The 13,126-nt window shown below is 45.1% G+C and overlaps 1 protein-coding gene across 1 annotated transcript in view; it reads left to right on the top strand.

Moving 5' to 3' along the window:
- CPXM2 (carboxypeptidase X, M14 family member 2) overlaps positions 1 to 13,126 on the top strand; it is a 103,442-nt gene that overhangs the window by 61,846 nt on the left and 28,470 nt on the right. The window contains exon 6 of the mRNA XM_073685142.1: positions 6,413 to 6,497. Coding sequence (XP_073541243.1) covers positions 6,413 to 6,497 — 85 coding nt within the window. The remainder of the gene's footprint in view (positions 1 to 6,412; positions 6,498 to 13,126) is intronic.

The following is a 13,126-nucleotide window of genomic DNA, read 5'->3' on the forward strand; positions in this document are numbered from 1 at the left end:
GCTTGGAGACATATCTTCGGTGTTTTGTGTCAGAGAACCAGGAGGACTGGGCTTCTTTCCTACCTCTGGCAGAGTTTGCTCTCAATAATAGGCGAAGCGAGTCCACTGGTAAGTCCCCGTTTTTTGGGGCATATGGTTTTCACCCCCAGTTTTGTACTTTCAGTAGGGGGGGCTCTTCGGGGGTTCCGGAGGAGGAACGATTTTCCTCATCTCTCGCTTCAGTATGGAGAGGGGTGCTGAAGAATCTGAATACTATGGGGAACCGATACAAACGTATGGCTGATAGGAGGAGAGTGTCTGGTCCGGACCTAAGTGTGAACGATCAGGTATGGTTGTCTACCAGGAATATTAAACTTAAGGTTCCCTCCTGGAAACTGGGTCCCAGGTTCATCGGGCCGTACAGAATCAGTTCTGTTATTAATCCGGTGGCATTCCGTCTTGACCTCCCCCCTACGTTTAAAATTCACAACGTGTTTCACAGATCATTGCTTAAGAGGTATGTGGCGCCGGTGGTACCGTCACCTTTACCTCCCCCTCCTGTGGTTGTCAATGGTAACTTGGAGTTCCAGGTATCGAGGGTCATTGATTCACGCTTTAATCGCCGGTCCCTTCAGTACTTGGTTCATTGGAAGGGGTATGGTCCTGAGGAGAGGATGTGGGTTCCTGCGTCGGATATTAACGCAGACCGATTAGTTCGGGCCTTCCACACGACTCACCCGGATAAACCTGGCCCTGAGGGTCCGGAGGCCCCTCGTAGAAGGGGGGGTACTGTCACGGGTGTGTTGCCACGAAGATCGTCACGAGTACACAGCCTGACTTCTCGCAGCTGACTTGTTGGTGCTTTGTGTTTTCTCGGCAGTGAAGGAGTTAATTCTCTCTCTCTCTGGGCTAGCTGAGGTCCAGCCTCGCCCAGCTGCAATCAATGCTTCGTTAGTGAGACTCCTTTATATTCCTGCAGGTCTGTTTGTGAGGTGTCGGTGAAAGCTTTTCATTCAGACTTACAGAGCGGATCGTGGTGTTTGGAGTTGCTGAGATAAGTGTATTTGAAAGTGTTATTTCCCTTTCCTCGCTTTATCTTTTATCTCCTTTCCCGTTGGTGTTCCCTCTGTTGTAGTTTTGTTGAAGTTGTATGCAAGGTGGTTTTGGTTTTTCCCTTGTACTGTCTCGTTCGTCTAAATACTGTGTGTGGGCATATTATCGCTGGTTCCCAATTGTTGTGATCGGGGTCCTTCTCAGGACTAGATTACTGTGGTGCAGGGATCCTCAGGAGGTAGGGGTTACGCTGGCGGCCTGGACCTCTGTACCTTTAACAGTACCTCCAGGATGAGGGATTAGTCAGGGCCCCAGCTTAGGGTCAGCTTAGGCCCCCTACCTCCAGTATTCTGTGACAGTGTGACACACGTGTAGTTGACTCCGTGTCTTGCGATGCACTAAAGAGGGAGGAAGCTACCAAAACGGAGGGTTACCTAACTTCCATACTTGCGGAAATATTACAAAAATAAAATTTGCTTGAAGTCCAATGGACCCCATGTGACTAATTAAAGGTTAGAAAGATGATTAATCTCTGGTCACATGGACCTTATTGACATATCAGGCGTTTACACATCCATTACATGGCTCAGTTATGTCTCCGTTTTTAGAACGGAAGAAAAAGCGCATCATAGCACACAATGGATCCCCATAATAATCATTTGGCTCCCATTACTTCCGTTTTCACCAGTTATGCAATGGATGCCATTTTCACTTAAAGCCATTTGTTGCAAAAAACGGAACAGACAAACGGAATGTAAAAATGCAAATTATAATTCAGTATGGATTAGGGATCACTGGGTCTCACAGATTACAAAAGTGGAGGTAACTTCTAAATACCAGTCTTTGCAAAAATCTGATACAATGGCATGATAAATCATCTTTATTATTCTTATGATGTGCAACAAAATGTATCTAATCGTCCAGTGAAATATTCCTGCTTTGTCTTAACCCTTCGCCTGCCGCGAGCGGCTCATTATTTAATGATGCTTTCTTTTGAATGGCTCTGCAGTGTTCTGCACGGGGACAGTGAGGGGGAGAGCAGGTGTCGCGGGGGAGGTATCTGTCTCTCTCACATTTTCTATTTACAAGGCACCGGCTGTTTCTGTACAACAGACTGGAGATGTGACACACAAATGAGAAAACACACACACATATGCCCAACACTGGTCCTGCGCCCTGATCTGCCATGACACAGGAAGTTCTGATGGAAGAAGAAAGAAGAAAAATCTTGCTGTAATTCCAGCTGTAATTTCCTTACTTTTCTATACTGTATTCAGTATAAGTTCTATGTTTGCACCAGGATTTCTGATATGGTGAATGTATCCACAGACCTGACGTACGACAAATGAGGGTCTGCAAAGCGGCAGGACCCGTCGGCCTAATCTGTCTCACTATACACCACAATGTTCTAGACATTATGCAATACAGAGGCGTCCGGTAATGTGTACCAAGGGGGATCACTTTTTATAATGGGAATCACTCTACTTTTAGAATATTTTAGAAGCTTTTATTGGAGTAATTTCAATATACTGTAGATAAAAGTATTGGCACACACGGCTTAATCACTGGATTCAGGTTTTTCCTTCAGTCCCATAGCTCCCAGTGTATAACATCCGGCCCCTCGCCCCCGGTGTATAACATCCGGCCCCTCGCCCCCGGTATATGACATCCGGCCCCTCGCCCCCGGTGTATAACATCCAGCCCCGCAACTCTGGTGTATAACATCCGGACCCTCACCCCTGGTGTATAACATCCGGCCCCTGGTATATAACATCCGGCCCCTCGACCCCTAGGTGTATAACATCCCGCCCCCCGGTGTATAACATCCAGCACCTCACCCCTGGTATATAACATCCGGCCCCTCGCCCCCGGTATATGACATCCGGCCCCTCGCCCCCGGTGTATAACATCCAGCCCCGCAACTCTGGTGTATAACATCCAGTCCCTCGCCCCTGGTGTATAACATCCGGCCCCTGGTATATAACATCCGGCCCCTCGACCCCTAGGTGTATAACATCCCGCCCCCCGGTGTATAACATCCAGCACCTCACCCCTGGTATATAACATCCCACCCCTCGCACCCCGGTGTATAACATCCAGACCCTCGCCTCTGGTATATAACATCCAGCCCCTTGCCCCTGGTGTATAACATCCAGCCCCTCGCTCCTGGTATATAACATCCAGACCCTCACCCCTGGTGTATAACATTCTGCCCCTCGCCCCTGCTATATAACATCCAGACCCTCACCCCTGGTGTATAACATCCAGCACCTCGCCCCTGGTGTATAACATCCAGACCCTCACCCCTGGTGTATAACATCCAGCCCCTCGCCCCTGGTGTATAACATCCAGCCCCTCACCCCCAGTGTATAACATCCAGCCCCTCGTCTCTGGTGTATAACATCCAGACCCTCACCCCGTTGTATAACATCTGGACCCTTGCCCCTGGTGTATAACATCCAGCCCCTCGTCCTCAGTGTATAACTTCCAGACCCTCGTCTCTGGTGTATAACATCCAGACCCTCACCCCGTTGTATAACATCTGGACCCTCGCCCCTGGTGTATAACATCAGATCCCTCACCCCCCCCCGCTGTATAACATCCGGACCCCCCCCCCGGTGTATAACATCCAGCCCCTCACCCCAGGTGTATAACATCTGGACCCTCACCCCCCTGGTGTATAACCTCCGGCCCCTCTCTTGCCGCCTGTCTTTACTAATGTGACAGAACGACTGTGGTGCTGGGCTCACTGATACCAGCGCGGTCCTGTAATAGGAGCCACCAGGGTAACAAGTCCGTTCATTACATTTCTTCCTCCTGAATCTTCCCCCATCACCTGTGAGTAATATTATTGAGAAGTGGAAGGAACCGCAGCAAAAAAGTGGAGACCCCGTAACGTTTCAGAGCAGGGGTCCGAGTGCTGAGGAGCTGAGGGAGAAAAGTCACCAACGCTCTACTGACTCCATAACTGCAGAGTCGAGACCTCCTCTGGTATTAACATCAGCACAAACACTGCGCCCCGCCGGAAGCTTCATGGCCGAGCAGCTGCATGCAGCCATACATCACCAAGCACAATGCTGATTGTCGGATGAAGAGGTGTAAAGCCGCCACCACTGGATTCTAGAGGAAACATGTTGTGTGCAGTGACCGATCGCACTTCACTATCTGGCATCTGATGGACAGTTCTGGCTTTGGCGAATGCCAGGTGAACGTTACCCAGCTGACTGCATTGTGCCAGCTGTAAAGTTTGGGAGAGGAGTGATAATACTATGCGGCTGTTTTTCAGGCTCAGCCTTGGCTCCTTAGTTCCTGTGAAGGAAAATCATAATGTTTCAACATACCAAGACATCATGGACAGTTGTAGCTTCCAACTTTGTGGAAATGTTCATAAAGACATGGGTGGAGGAGTTTGGTGTGGAAGAACTTAATGGCCACATAGAGCCCAGACCTTAATCGAATTGCATTGCAGGGGATGACACACCATATATGGGACCTGTGCTGATGCACAAGGGCTCAGAAAGCCTACGTGCCCACTGCCACCATCAAAATAGCTTCCTACAGTTTATTGGATTGCATGTAAGGGACTGATCTAATGAATTTCATTGCTTACAATGACTAAGAAATTATTAGAAACATAGAAGAAAGATGATCAGATATTGGAGAGCAAAAGATCCATGTTCTGTTCTTGCACAGGGGACCTCTTCTGTCCATGGCCACCCCAGCCTCATCAAACTCCTTTAGGAAGAACTTTGTGACCTTTCTATGATTGTAGTAGTTGTCCTCTACCAAAGACAATGAAGGATCTTGCTGCATTTCTAGCAATGCTTCCTGTGTGATTTCTTGTATCTTAACTAGTGATGAGCGAGCATGCTCGCCACTGCTCGGGACTCCCCTGAGCATCTCAGTACTTGAGATGCTCGGAGCTCGCCGAGTACTTTCGAGATGCTTCATTGGATATGAACTCGGCTCATCTGGATGCCGTCACAGCGGGACACTGAGCTTCACTGAGGAGCTTCTCAGTCTCTGCGGCATGGCAAGCTGGATGGCAGCGTTCTGCTACGATCCAGCCTGTCATGTCAATGTAGCAGAGCTGAAGCTGTACTGGGAACCATGGAAAGGTAAGGATGATGTTAGTTTATTATTTTACTTTTATTGCAGGAGATCGTTGGCTTCAGCTGGAATGGGCGTGATGGTAAGTATGGTTTAATTTAGAACAATAAAGAATTGTGTCTTTATTTCAGTTAAAGGACTTTATTCTGGGTGTTTGTGTTTTTTTTAACTTTGACTATGGGGTTAGTAATGGGGGTGTCTTATAGACGCCTCTCCATTACTAACCTGGGCTTGATGTCAGCTGGCATTATAAGCTGACATCAACCCCAACCCTATTACCCCCTGCCACCGCACCAGGGCAGCGTGGAAGAGCGAGGCTAAGTGCCAGAATTGGCGCATCCTATGAATGCGCCATTTCTGGGGCGGCTGACGGCTGGTGTTTCTAGCCTGGGAGGGGGCCAATATTCATGGCTCCCTTCCTGGGCTATTAATATCAGCCCCCAGCTGTCTGCCTAGCCTTTGCTAGCTATTAAATTAGGGGGGACCCCACGTCATTTTTTTGGGGGGGTCCCCCATTTTAATAGCTAGTAAAGGCTATGTATTCAGCTGGGGGCTGATATTAGTAGCCTGGGAAGCTCCGTGGGTATTACCCCCTTCCCAGGCTTCAAACATCTGCCCAAGCTGTCTGCTTAACCTCCGCTAGAGACTATAATTACGGGGAACCCCACGCCAATTTTTTTTTTAATAAATCCTTTATTTTAACACTACATGACAAGTACAGTAACCAACACTATCACTGTACTTATTATATATGTGACTGACATGTTTCTATCTATCTATTCTATGTGTGATGCTCTATTCTTTCTGTTCTAAATTGTCGGGTACCGGTGTATGCCGCTGATGAATTGCTGGCCGGCTTTTTTATAGAGATGGGTGCATGAAAATCGGAGGGCACTATTGTGTTCCAAGTGCCCTGCTATGTTTTTCATGCACCCTCCTATATACCCTGCCTGCCTGTCTGCCTATATATTCTGCCTGCCTGACATTTAATTGATCACTGTTCCCATCGATTTGGGCAATTTTTGACCTTTTGCAGACCGCCGGGGGGGGGACCGCCAGAAAAATGCTCGAGTTTCCCATAGACTTACATTGGGCTCGTTGCTCAGGTCGAGCACCCGAGTATTGCAATGTGCTCGACCCGAGCTTCGAGCACCCGAGCATTTTAGTGCTCGCTCATCACTAATCTTAACTCTTCATAAAAGCTTTCTAACCCATCTTGTATCTATTGGTTTTTATCCATGTCTTCTCCTGATGATTTTTCTCACCCTAGGAGTGACTGGGTCACCTCTTATCGAGTCATGGTCAGCAATGACAGTCACAGCTGGGTCTTTGCAAAAAATGAAACTGGAGATCTGGTAAGAGAAGCTTTTTTAATGTTTTAAATAGAGATGAATGAATCTATCAACATTTGATTTGCCAAATTCGCTCAAATGGAAATTTTATTCATGTTGAATTTTTTTAAAGCAAATTAAATTGCTGGTAAAAGTTATTTATTATGTTCTGAGGTCTCTCCATAACCCAGAATATAATAAACCGAGTTAAAAAAATAAAAAAACATTATACTCTTTTCGCCTCTCATCTGTCCAGTTGTTGTCACCTCCAAGACCTTCGCTGGCTCGCTTCGTTCCTTCAGCTTCGGTCTTCTCTTCCATCTTCAGTCACATTCTCCACTCCTCCAATGCACACAATGATGTGCGTCACCGCACAATATCATGACGTCACTTGGGACCTAGTCAGTTCTGGCGTCGCCGAAGAGTGAAGATGGAAGAAAAGACCGATGCCGGAGGGAGGAAGCAAGATGGGAAAGGACCAGACGGGAAGTTGTGGCACCAGGACATGTGAGGGACTAAGTGAGTACAATGGTTTTTTAAAAATTTATTTTATTACCCCTTCTCAGCCCTTAGAAAAATCAAGCGAATCATTCGAACAAAATTGAAATGCAAAAACTTAGGGTCCCAGCAAATCCAATTTTTTGGTGAAATGCTAAGCAAATTTGATTTGCCTCAAATCAATTCACATAGCTCTAATTTTTATTTATAGGAACATTATAATTCTCTGTATTCATTAAGATTTCTTAAAGGGGTTGTCCACTAGTCTGACAATGTTTGCCCCAGTAAAATAATAACATGTATACTCATCTCCGGTGCTGGCACTGTTCCAGTGGTGTTGGCACCGGCTCTCCTGGGACTTACATGACATTGATGCGTCACGTGATCCCTGTGGCCAATCAGCAGACTCTTCACTCTCCCCGCCTTTGCACGTATCACATACATCTGGAGGAAGTGAGAGAGCCAGCAGCTCTCATTTCCTCCAGCTGTATGTTATTTGTCCAAAGGTGGGGAAAGTGAAGCCGATGCTGATTGACCTCAGGGATCGCGGGACGCAACAATGTTATGTGAGCCCCGCGAGAGTCAATGCCAAAACCACTGGAATGGAGCCGGCGGTGAGTATACACATGTATGTTATTATTTTATAAGGGGAAACATACGGATTGAGAAGGAGTTGTCTAAGTAATGGACAACCCCTTTAATTTTCTGAAGACTTTTCCAAATTTGTGGGTCTAGTTGTTATAGTTACAACTATGGTATCTATCCATCTATCAATCTACAGTGGATATAAAAAGTCTACACATCGCTGTTATAATGGAAAGGCAGAAAATACGACGATCAAAATAGTCCAAAGTAATCAAAAAGTATCAAAATTTATTGAACACATATATATTCAGTACAGGGGGAAGGAGACAGGGAAGGAGCAGTAACATGTATAATAGATACATCAAATGTATATCGTCAATGTGATACATGACATGATTACACCACACTTGTCCAAGTGAAGGGAAGGTGTCAAGAAAGGTTCATATCCTTTATAATTAATTGTCATTAATTGTTATTACCATAATCATTACAAACAAAATCAGTACTGGGATAATAGATACCTTGTTCAGACACCTGCGCGGGTGTCCTGGAGCTTTCTCATACACACTTATACAAGGAAAGCTGTCAGTCAATGATAGAACCGCCCACTTGTCCAAAAATCCCAGAAAGAGCAAAGGTTTAAATAATTAAAACTGATTATACTGAATCTTTACTCACAAAACTATATATTATTCCTCTCGACTTCTCCTTCTCTATAACATGATACTTGAAGATTGTACTGCATTTTCCTTTAACTCATGATAAATAGTAGTCAGTACATGACTGCCATCATTTACAGTGATTCTGATTAACCCCAGATAAAGTTTCGCTGTTCTAGTAGGATTTTCCTGACATTTTCTAACTTGCATTTTATAACAAAAGCTATGGTCTATAAATCTGTAAACAGCTTGCAACACAGCAAAAGGATCTCATTGTTGAATGTTATCAACCAGGAGAAAGGTACAAAATATTTCCAAGGCATTAGATAATTAATGGAACACCACGAAGACAGTTATCAAGAAGTGGATTAAATTTGGCACAACAGTGACATTACCTAGAAGTGGCCGTGCCTCAAAAATTGATGAAAAACAAGAAGAAAATTGGTCCAGGACGCTGCCAAGATGCCTACAGCAACATTAAAGGAGCTGTGGGAATTTCTGGCAAGTATTGGTTGTGTACTGAATGTGACAACAATCTCCGGTATTCTTCGTATGTCGATCTTTGGTGGTAAGGTGGCAATACGGAAACCTTTTTTTACAAAGAGAAACATCTAAGCCCCCCCTATGTTTTGTCTTCATTAAGTCTGCCAAAAACATGTGGGAAAATGCTTTATGTCTAATGAGACCAATGTTGAACTTTTTGACCATTTTTCCAAAAGGTGTATTTTACGCAAAGCCAACACTGTGCATCACCAAGAGAACACCATACCCACAGTGAAGCATGGTGGAGGCAGCATTATGCTTTGGGAGTGTTTTTCAGTAGCTGAAACTGGAGCTTTAGTAAAGGTGGAGGGAACTATGAACATTTCCAAATATACCGGAAGTCAATTTTGAATCAAAACTTTCAGGCCTATGCTAAGAAGCTGAAGAAGAAATTCACCTTTCAGCACGAAAACAACCCAACACATATCTGTGGCGCCCCTGAGGGTTCAGTCGCCACAGAGGTATTGCATCTCACCCAGAGGTGTGGTATCTCACCCTCAGGTAAGGAAGGAGTACAGCTCAGGACCCTAACACCTGCATTCACTATACCACATTTCCGGGGGACAGGGCGAGATTGCTCCTACGGGAGAGCACAGTCCCTGATCCCTGGCTGGAGTGGGGGGAACCACCTAGAGTGGGGGAACCATGTAGTGGATGGGGTGGAGGAAGTAGATCCTGGGAGCACATGACAGAGAGAGTATAAAATAGAGACACCATCTTAGAAAGACAAGCCAGTGTTCAGTCAGTTCAGTGAAAGGAGCAGAGGCTCTGTATGAGCTCTGCTCCAGAGGCGGGCCTAGCCTTTGAGGCCCAGGACTGAAAGAGAGAAGAGAGGAGATGGAGCAGGAAGGCTCCAGGAACAGAAGGGACCCTAGGGGTACGGGCCGTGCAGAAGGCCACCCGTACGCCCGCTGCTACCAGGAGGTAGAGGGGTCAGGCCAGATAAGGGGAACCGGTCCCTCAACTAGCAGAGAAACAGCAAGGCTCAACTGGAAACCGGAGGCTGCAGCATTTCATGTACTGCAGGCCAAAGTCCACACCAGTTTCACTAAGAAGGTAGCCACATAGGACCCAGGGGACAGAACACACGTCGCCCGCCAAGGCCCGAGGGTACCGGATAGAAGTGTCACTGGGTGTGAGGTGCAGGGAGAAGGCCAGAGAAAGGACACGCAGAAGGGGGTCCTGCTAAGTACTCCAGAGCTATCTGGGGGTGGACTGAGCCCCTCACTGAGTACGCACAGCACGACGGGGGAGATTGCTCTGGTACCTGTAATCTGGACTGCAACAACTGTGAGTAAAGATCTTGAGACTGCAACACATGGACTCTGTGTTCTTTACTGACTCCCTGCACTACAACCACCATCATCCACAAGCACTGCCCTGAAGCTACACTCTTCCTGTGGGGAGTTATACCACCCTTGCTGCCAAACCATCAGCTTCAGAGGACTGTTCCGCAGCGGCGGCCTCATTAGCCGCATTCCACAGGTGGCGTAGTCGGATATGATAAAAACACATATACAATTCCCCTTGGATTGACCGCCCTGGGTCACGGACCGGGTCACCGCCACAGTGACTACAACCCCCAGCATCTACCGGCCCGGCTCCGGGTACCCTACGGCCCAGGGGGCACGTCATATCTCCAAATCAGAAAAAGAATGGATTGCCAGAGGAACAACAAAGTTTCCAAATGGTTTGGGCCAGAGCCCACACCTGAATCCAGTTCAAAATCAATGTTGTTGATCTAAAGAGGGCGCTGTACACAGGAGGGACCCCCAAATAAAAAAAAATGGAACTACTGCAATGAAGAGTGAACAAAGATTGCCAATTCTAGATATACCATGCTGACTCCTACCCTCAAAAAACTGAACGCTGTCATAAATTCAAATGGGGCTACAACAAAGTATTAGAGTAAGGGTGTGCATATTTATGCAACATCATTTTAGTTTTTTTATTTTTCTTTTTGCACCCAAAAATATTTCAGTTTTTTTCCAATGGATTTGTACAGATTGTGGGCGACATTAAAGGTGGATAAAGTTCTGAAATGATTCTTCTTGGTAAAATAGAGTCTATCTATCTATCTATCTATCTATCTATCTATCTATCTATCTATCTATCTATCTATCTATCTATCTATCTATCTATCTATCTATCTATCTATCTATCTATCTATCTATCTATCTATCTATCTATCTCTCTGTCTGTCTATCTAATCTATCTATCTCTCCTTACACATATTCTTACAGTACTTTGTATATAATAGTGATATTTTCCGCCCAGTTACCTACAGTATAACACCTCTCATTGCTTTACACTATACTTATCTATGATGTTTTTTCTCTCATATACAGAAGTGGTTAATGTTATTACATAAAAATGCTAAATGGAATTTTGAAAAAGATCCACAATCCTGCCAAGTTTCATCTGGATGCAAGACTATTTCCATAAACTTTCATTACTGTGGTTTTACTAGAAATGGTTCAGGGCAGAAAACTTATATCCTGAAAGATTTACAGATGGGTAAACAGGGTTGCCAGGTCAGCCATTAAAAACCCCAAAACATATGAAATACATATAATGGGCAGCAATTAGCTGAGATGTATGATCCATGCTTCACTTACCTCCAGCAGCCAATTAGGAAACTTGTGAAGTGCAACACCGAAAAGTCATAATTGCTTATGTTTCAGCCGCGATCAGGTTTAATACTTCAGCAGGGAAGGGACAATGTTTTTATAATACACCGAGACTTTGTCTACATTCCAACAGATTGCTAACGGGCTGGTACGGAAATGACGGGTAGGTCCCGGATTTATTTATTTATTTCCATAAACGCAGTGAATGACATGAAATATCTGGTGAAGAAAACTTTCACTGGATTTTTTTTTAATTTAAACAAAGTAATTAACATAGCTCCGCTGATTCTAGATCCGTTTTCCTTGTTCTTCTGTTCCTTCTCCGTTCTAAACTCATGCCGCCTGGTAATAAAGATGCAGATTCTACCTTTTCTGCAATATACGCAAAATTATGATCGGCCGGTGAAACAGCCATTTATCTGCACAAAATGATTGTACAGGGAAACAGTGCAAAGACCGTAGCCACACAGTGCTGCTGTTATTAGGGTCACTTTCACACATTCAGTATTTGGTCAGTATTTTACATCAGTATTTGTAAGCCAAAACCAGGAGTGGAACAATCAGGAAAAGTATAATAGAAACACGTCACCACTTCTGCATTTATCACCCACTCCTGGTTTTGGCTTACAAATACTGATGTAAAATACTGACTCAATACTAAACGTGGCCTAAAAGAAACAGCATGACCGCTGCAGGTGAACGTGGCTGAGGACTCCTCCTAACAGTTTTAGGTCCTGTTCACACTACATTTCTGCCTTCAGCATTTCTGCCTAAATTCCCCTAAAAATGGGATTCAGACAACCCCCCCAGTGGGGCCATAAAATTAAATGATACAGTTTAATTGTATTAATGATTCATGTATTAATGACTATTTTCCATTGAGTCAGGCCTCATACATGTTCTCCCCGCGTTTTTCACAGATACAACATGTACCCATTATAATCTATAATCTATGGGGCTGTTCACATGTCCGTGTTTTTTTCAGGTATCATGGATGAAAAGGTCCAATACAAGTCTATGAGGCCGTGAAAAACACGTACAGCACACGGAGGGCGTCAGTGTACAGTCAGTGTGCCATCCATCTGCTGTCTGTGTTTAACATTGCAAAGTATAGGAGAAGTTTTGTCATTTATTTATTTCTTTATCCATCAGTGACAAACACTTATGATACACTGATGGTAAAAACAGACACACGGATGACACACTGACCAAACACTGATGACACACTGACCAAACACTGATGACATACTGACCAGACACTTATGACACAGTGTCAGTGTGTTATCAGTGATTGGTCAATGTGTCATCAGTGTTTGGTCAGCGTGTCACCAGTGCTTTGGATCCGTGTGTCATCAGTGTTTGGTTAGTGTGTCATCAAACTTTTTGGTCAGTGTGTCAATAGTGTTTGGTCAGTGTGTCATCAGTGTTTTGGATCAGTGTGTCATCAGTGTTTGCTCAGTGTGTCATCAGTGCTTTGGATCAGTGTGTCATCAGTGTTTGGTCAGTGTGTCATCAGTGTTTGGTGAGTGTGTCATTATTGTTTGGTGAGTGTGTCATCAGTGTTTGGTGAGTGTGTCATCAGTGTTTTGGATCACTGTGTCATCAGTGTTTGGTCAGTGTGTCATAAGTGTTTTGGATCAGTGTGTCATCAGTGTTTGGTCAGTGTGTCATCAGTGCTTTGGATCAGTGTGTCATCAGTGCTTTGGATCAGCGTGTCATCAGTGTTTGGTCAGTGTGT

The sequence above is a fragment of the Phyllobates terribilis genome, unplaced genomic scaffold (assembly GCF_046119375.1).
Source record: "Phyllobates terribilis strain yellow unplaced genomic scaffold, ASM4611937v1 Scaffold_5__5_contigs__length_657084704, whole genome shotgun sequence".
Classification (NCBI taxonomy): Eukaryota; Metazoa; Chordata; class Amphibia; order Anura; family Dendrobatidae; genus Phyllobates; species Phyllobates terribilis.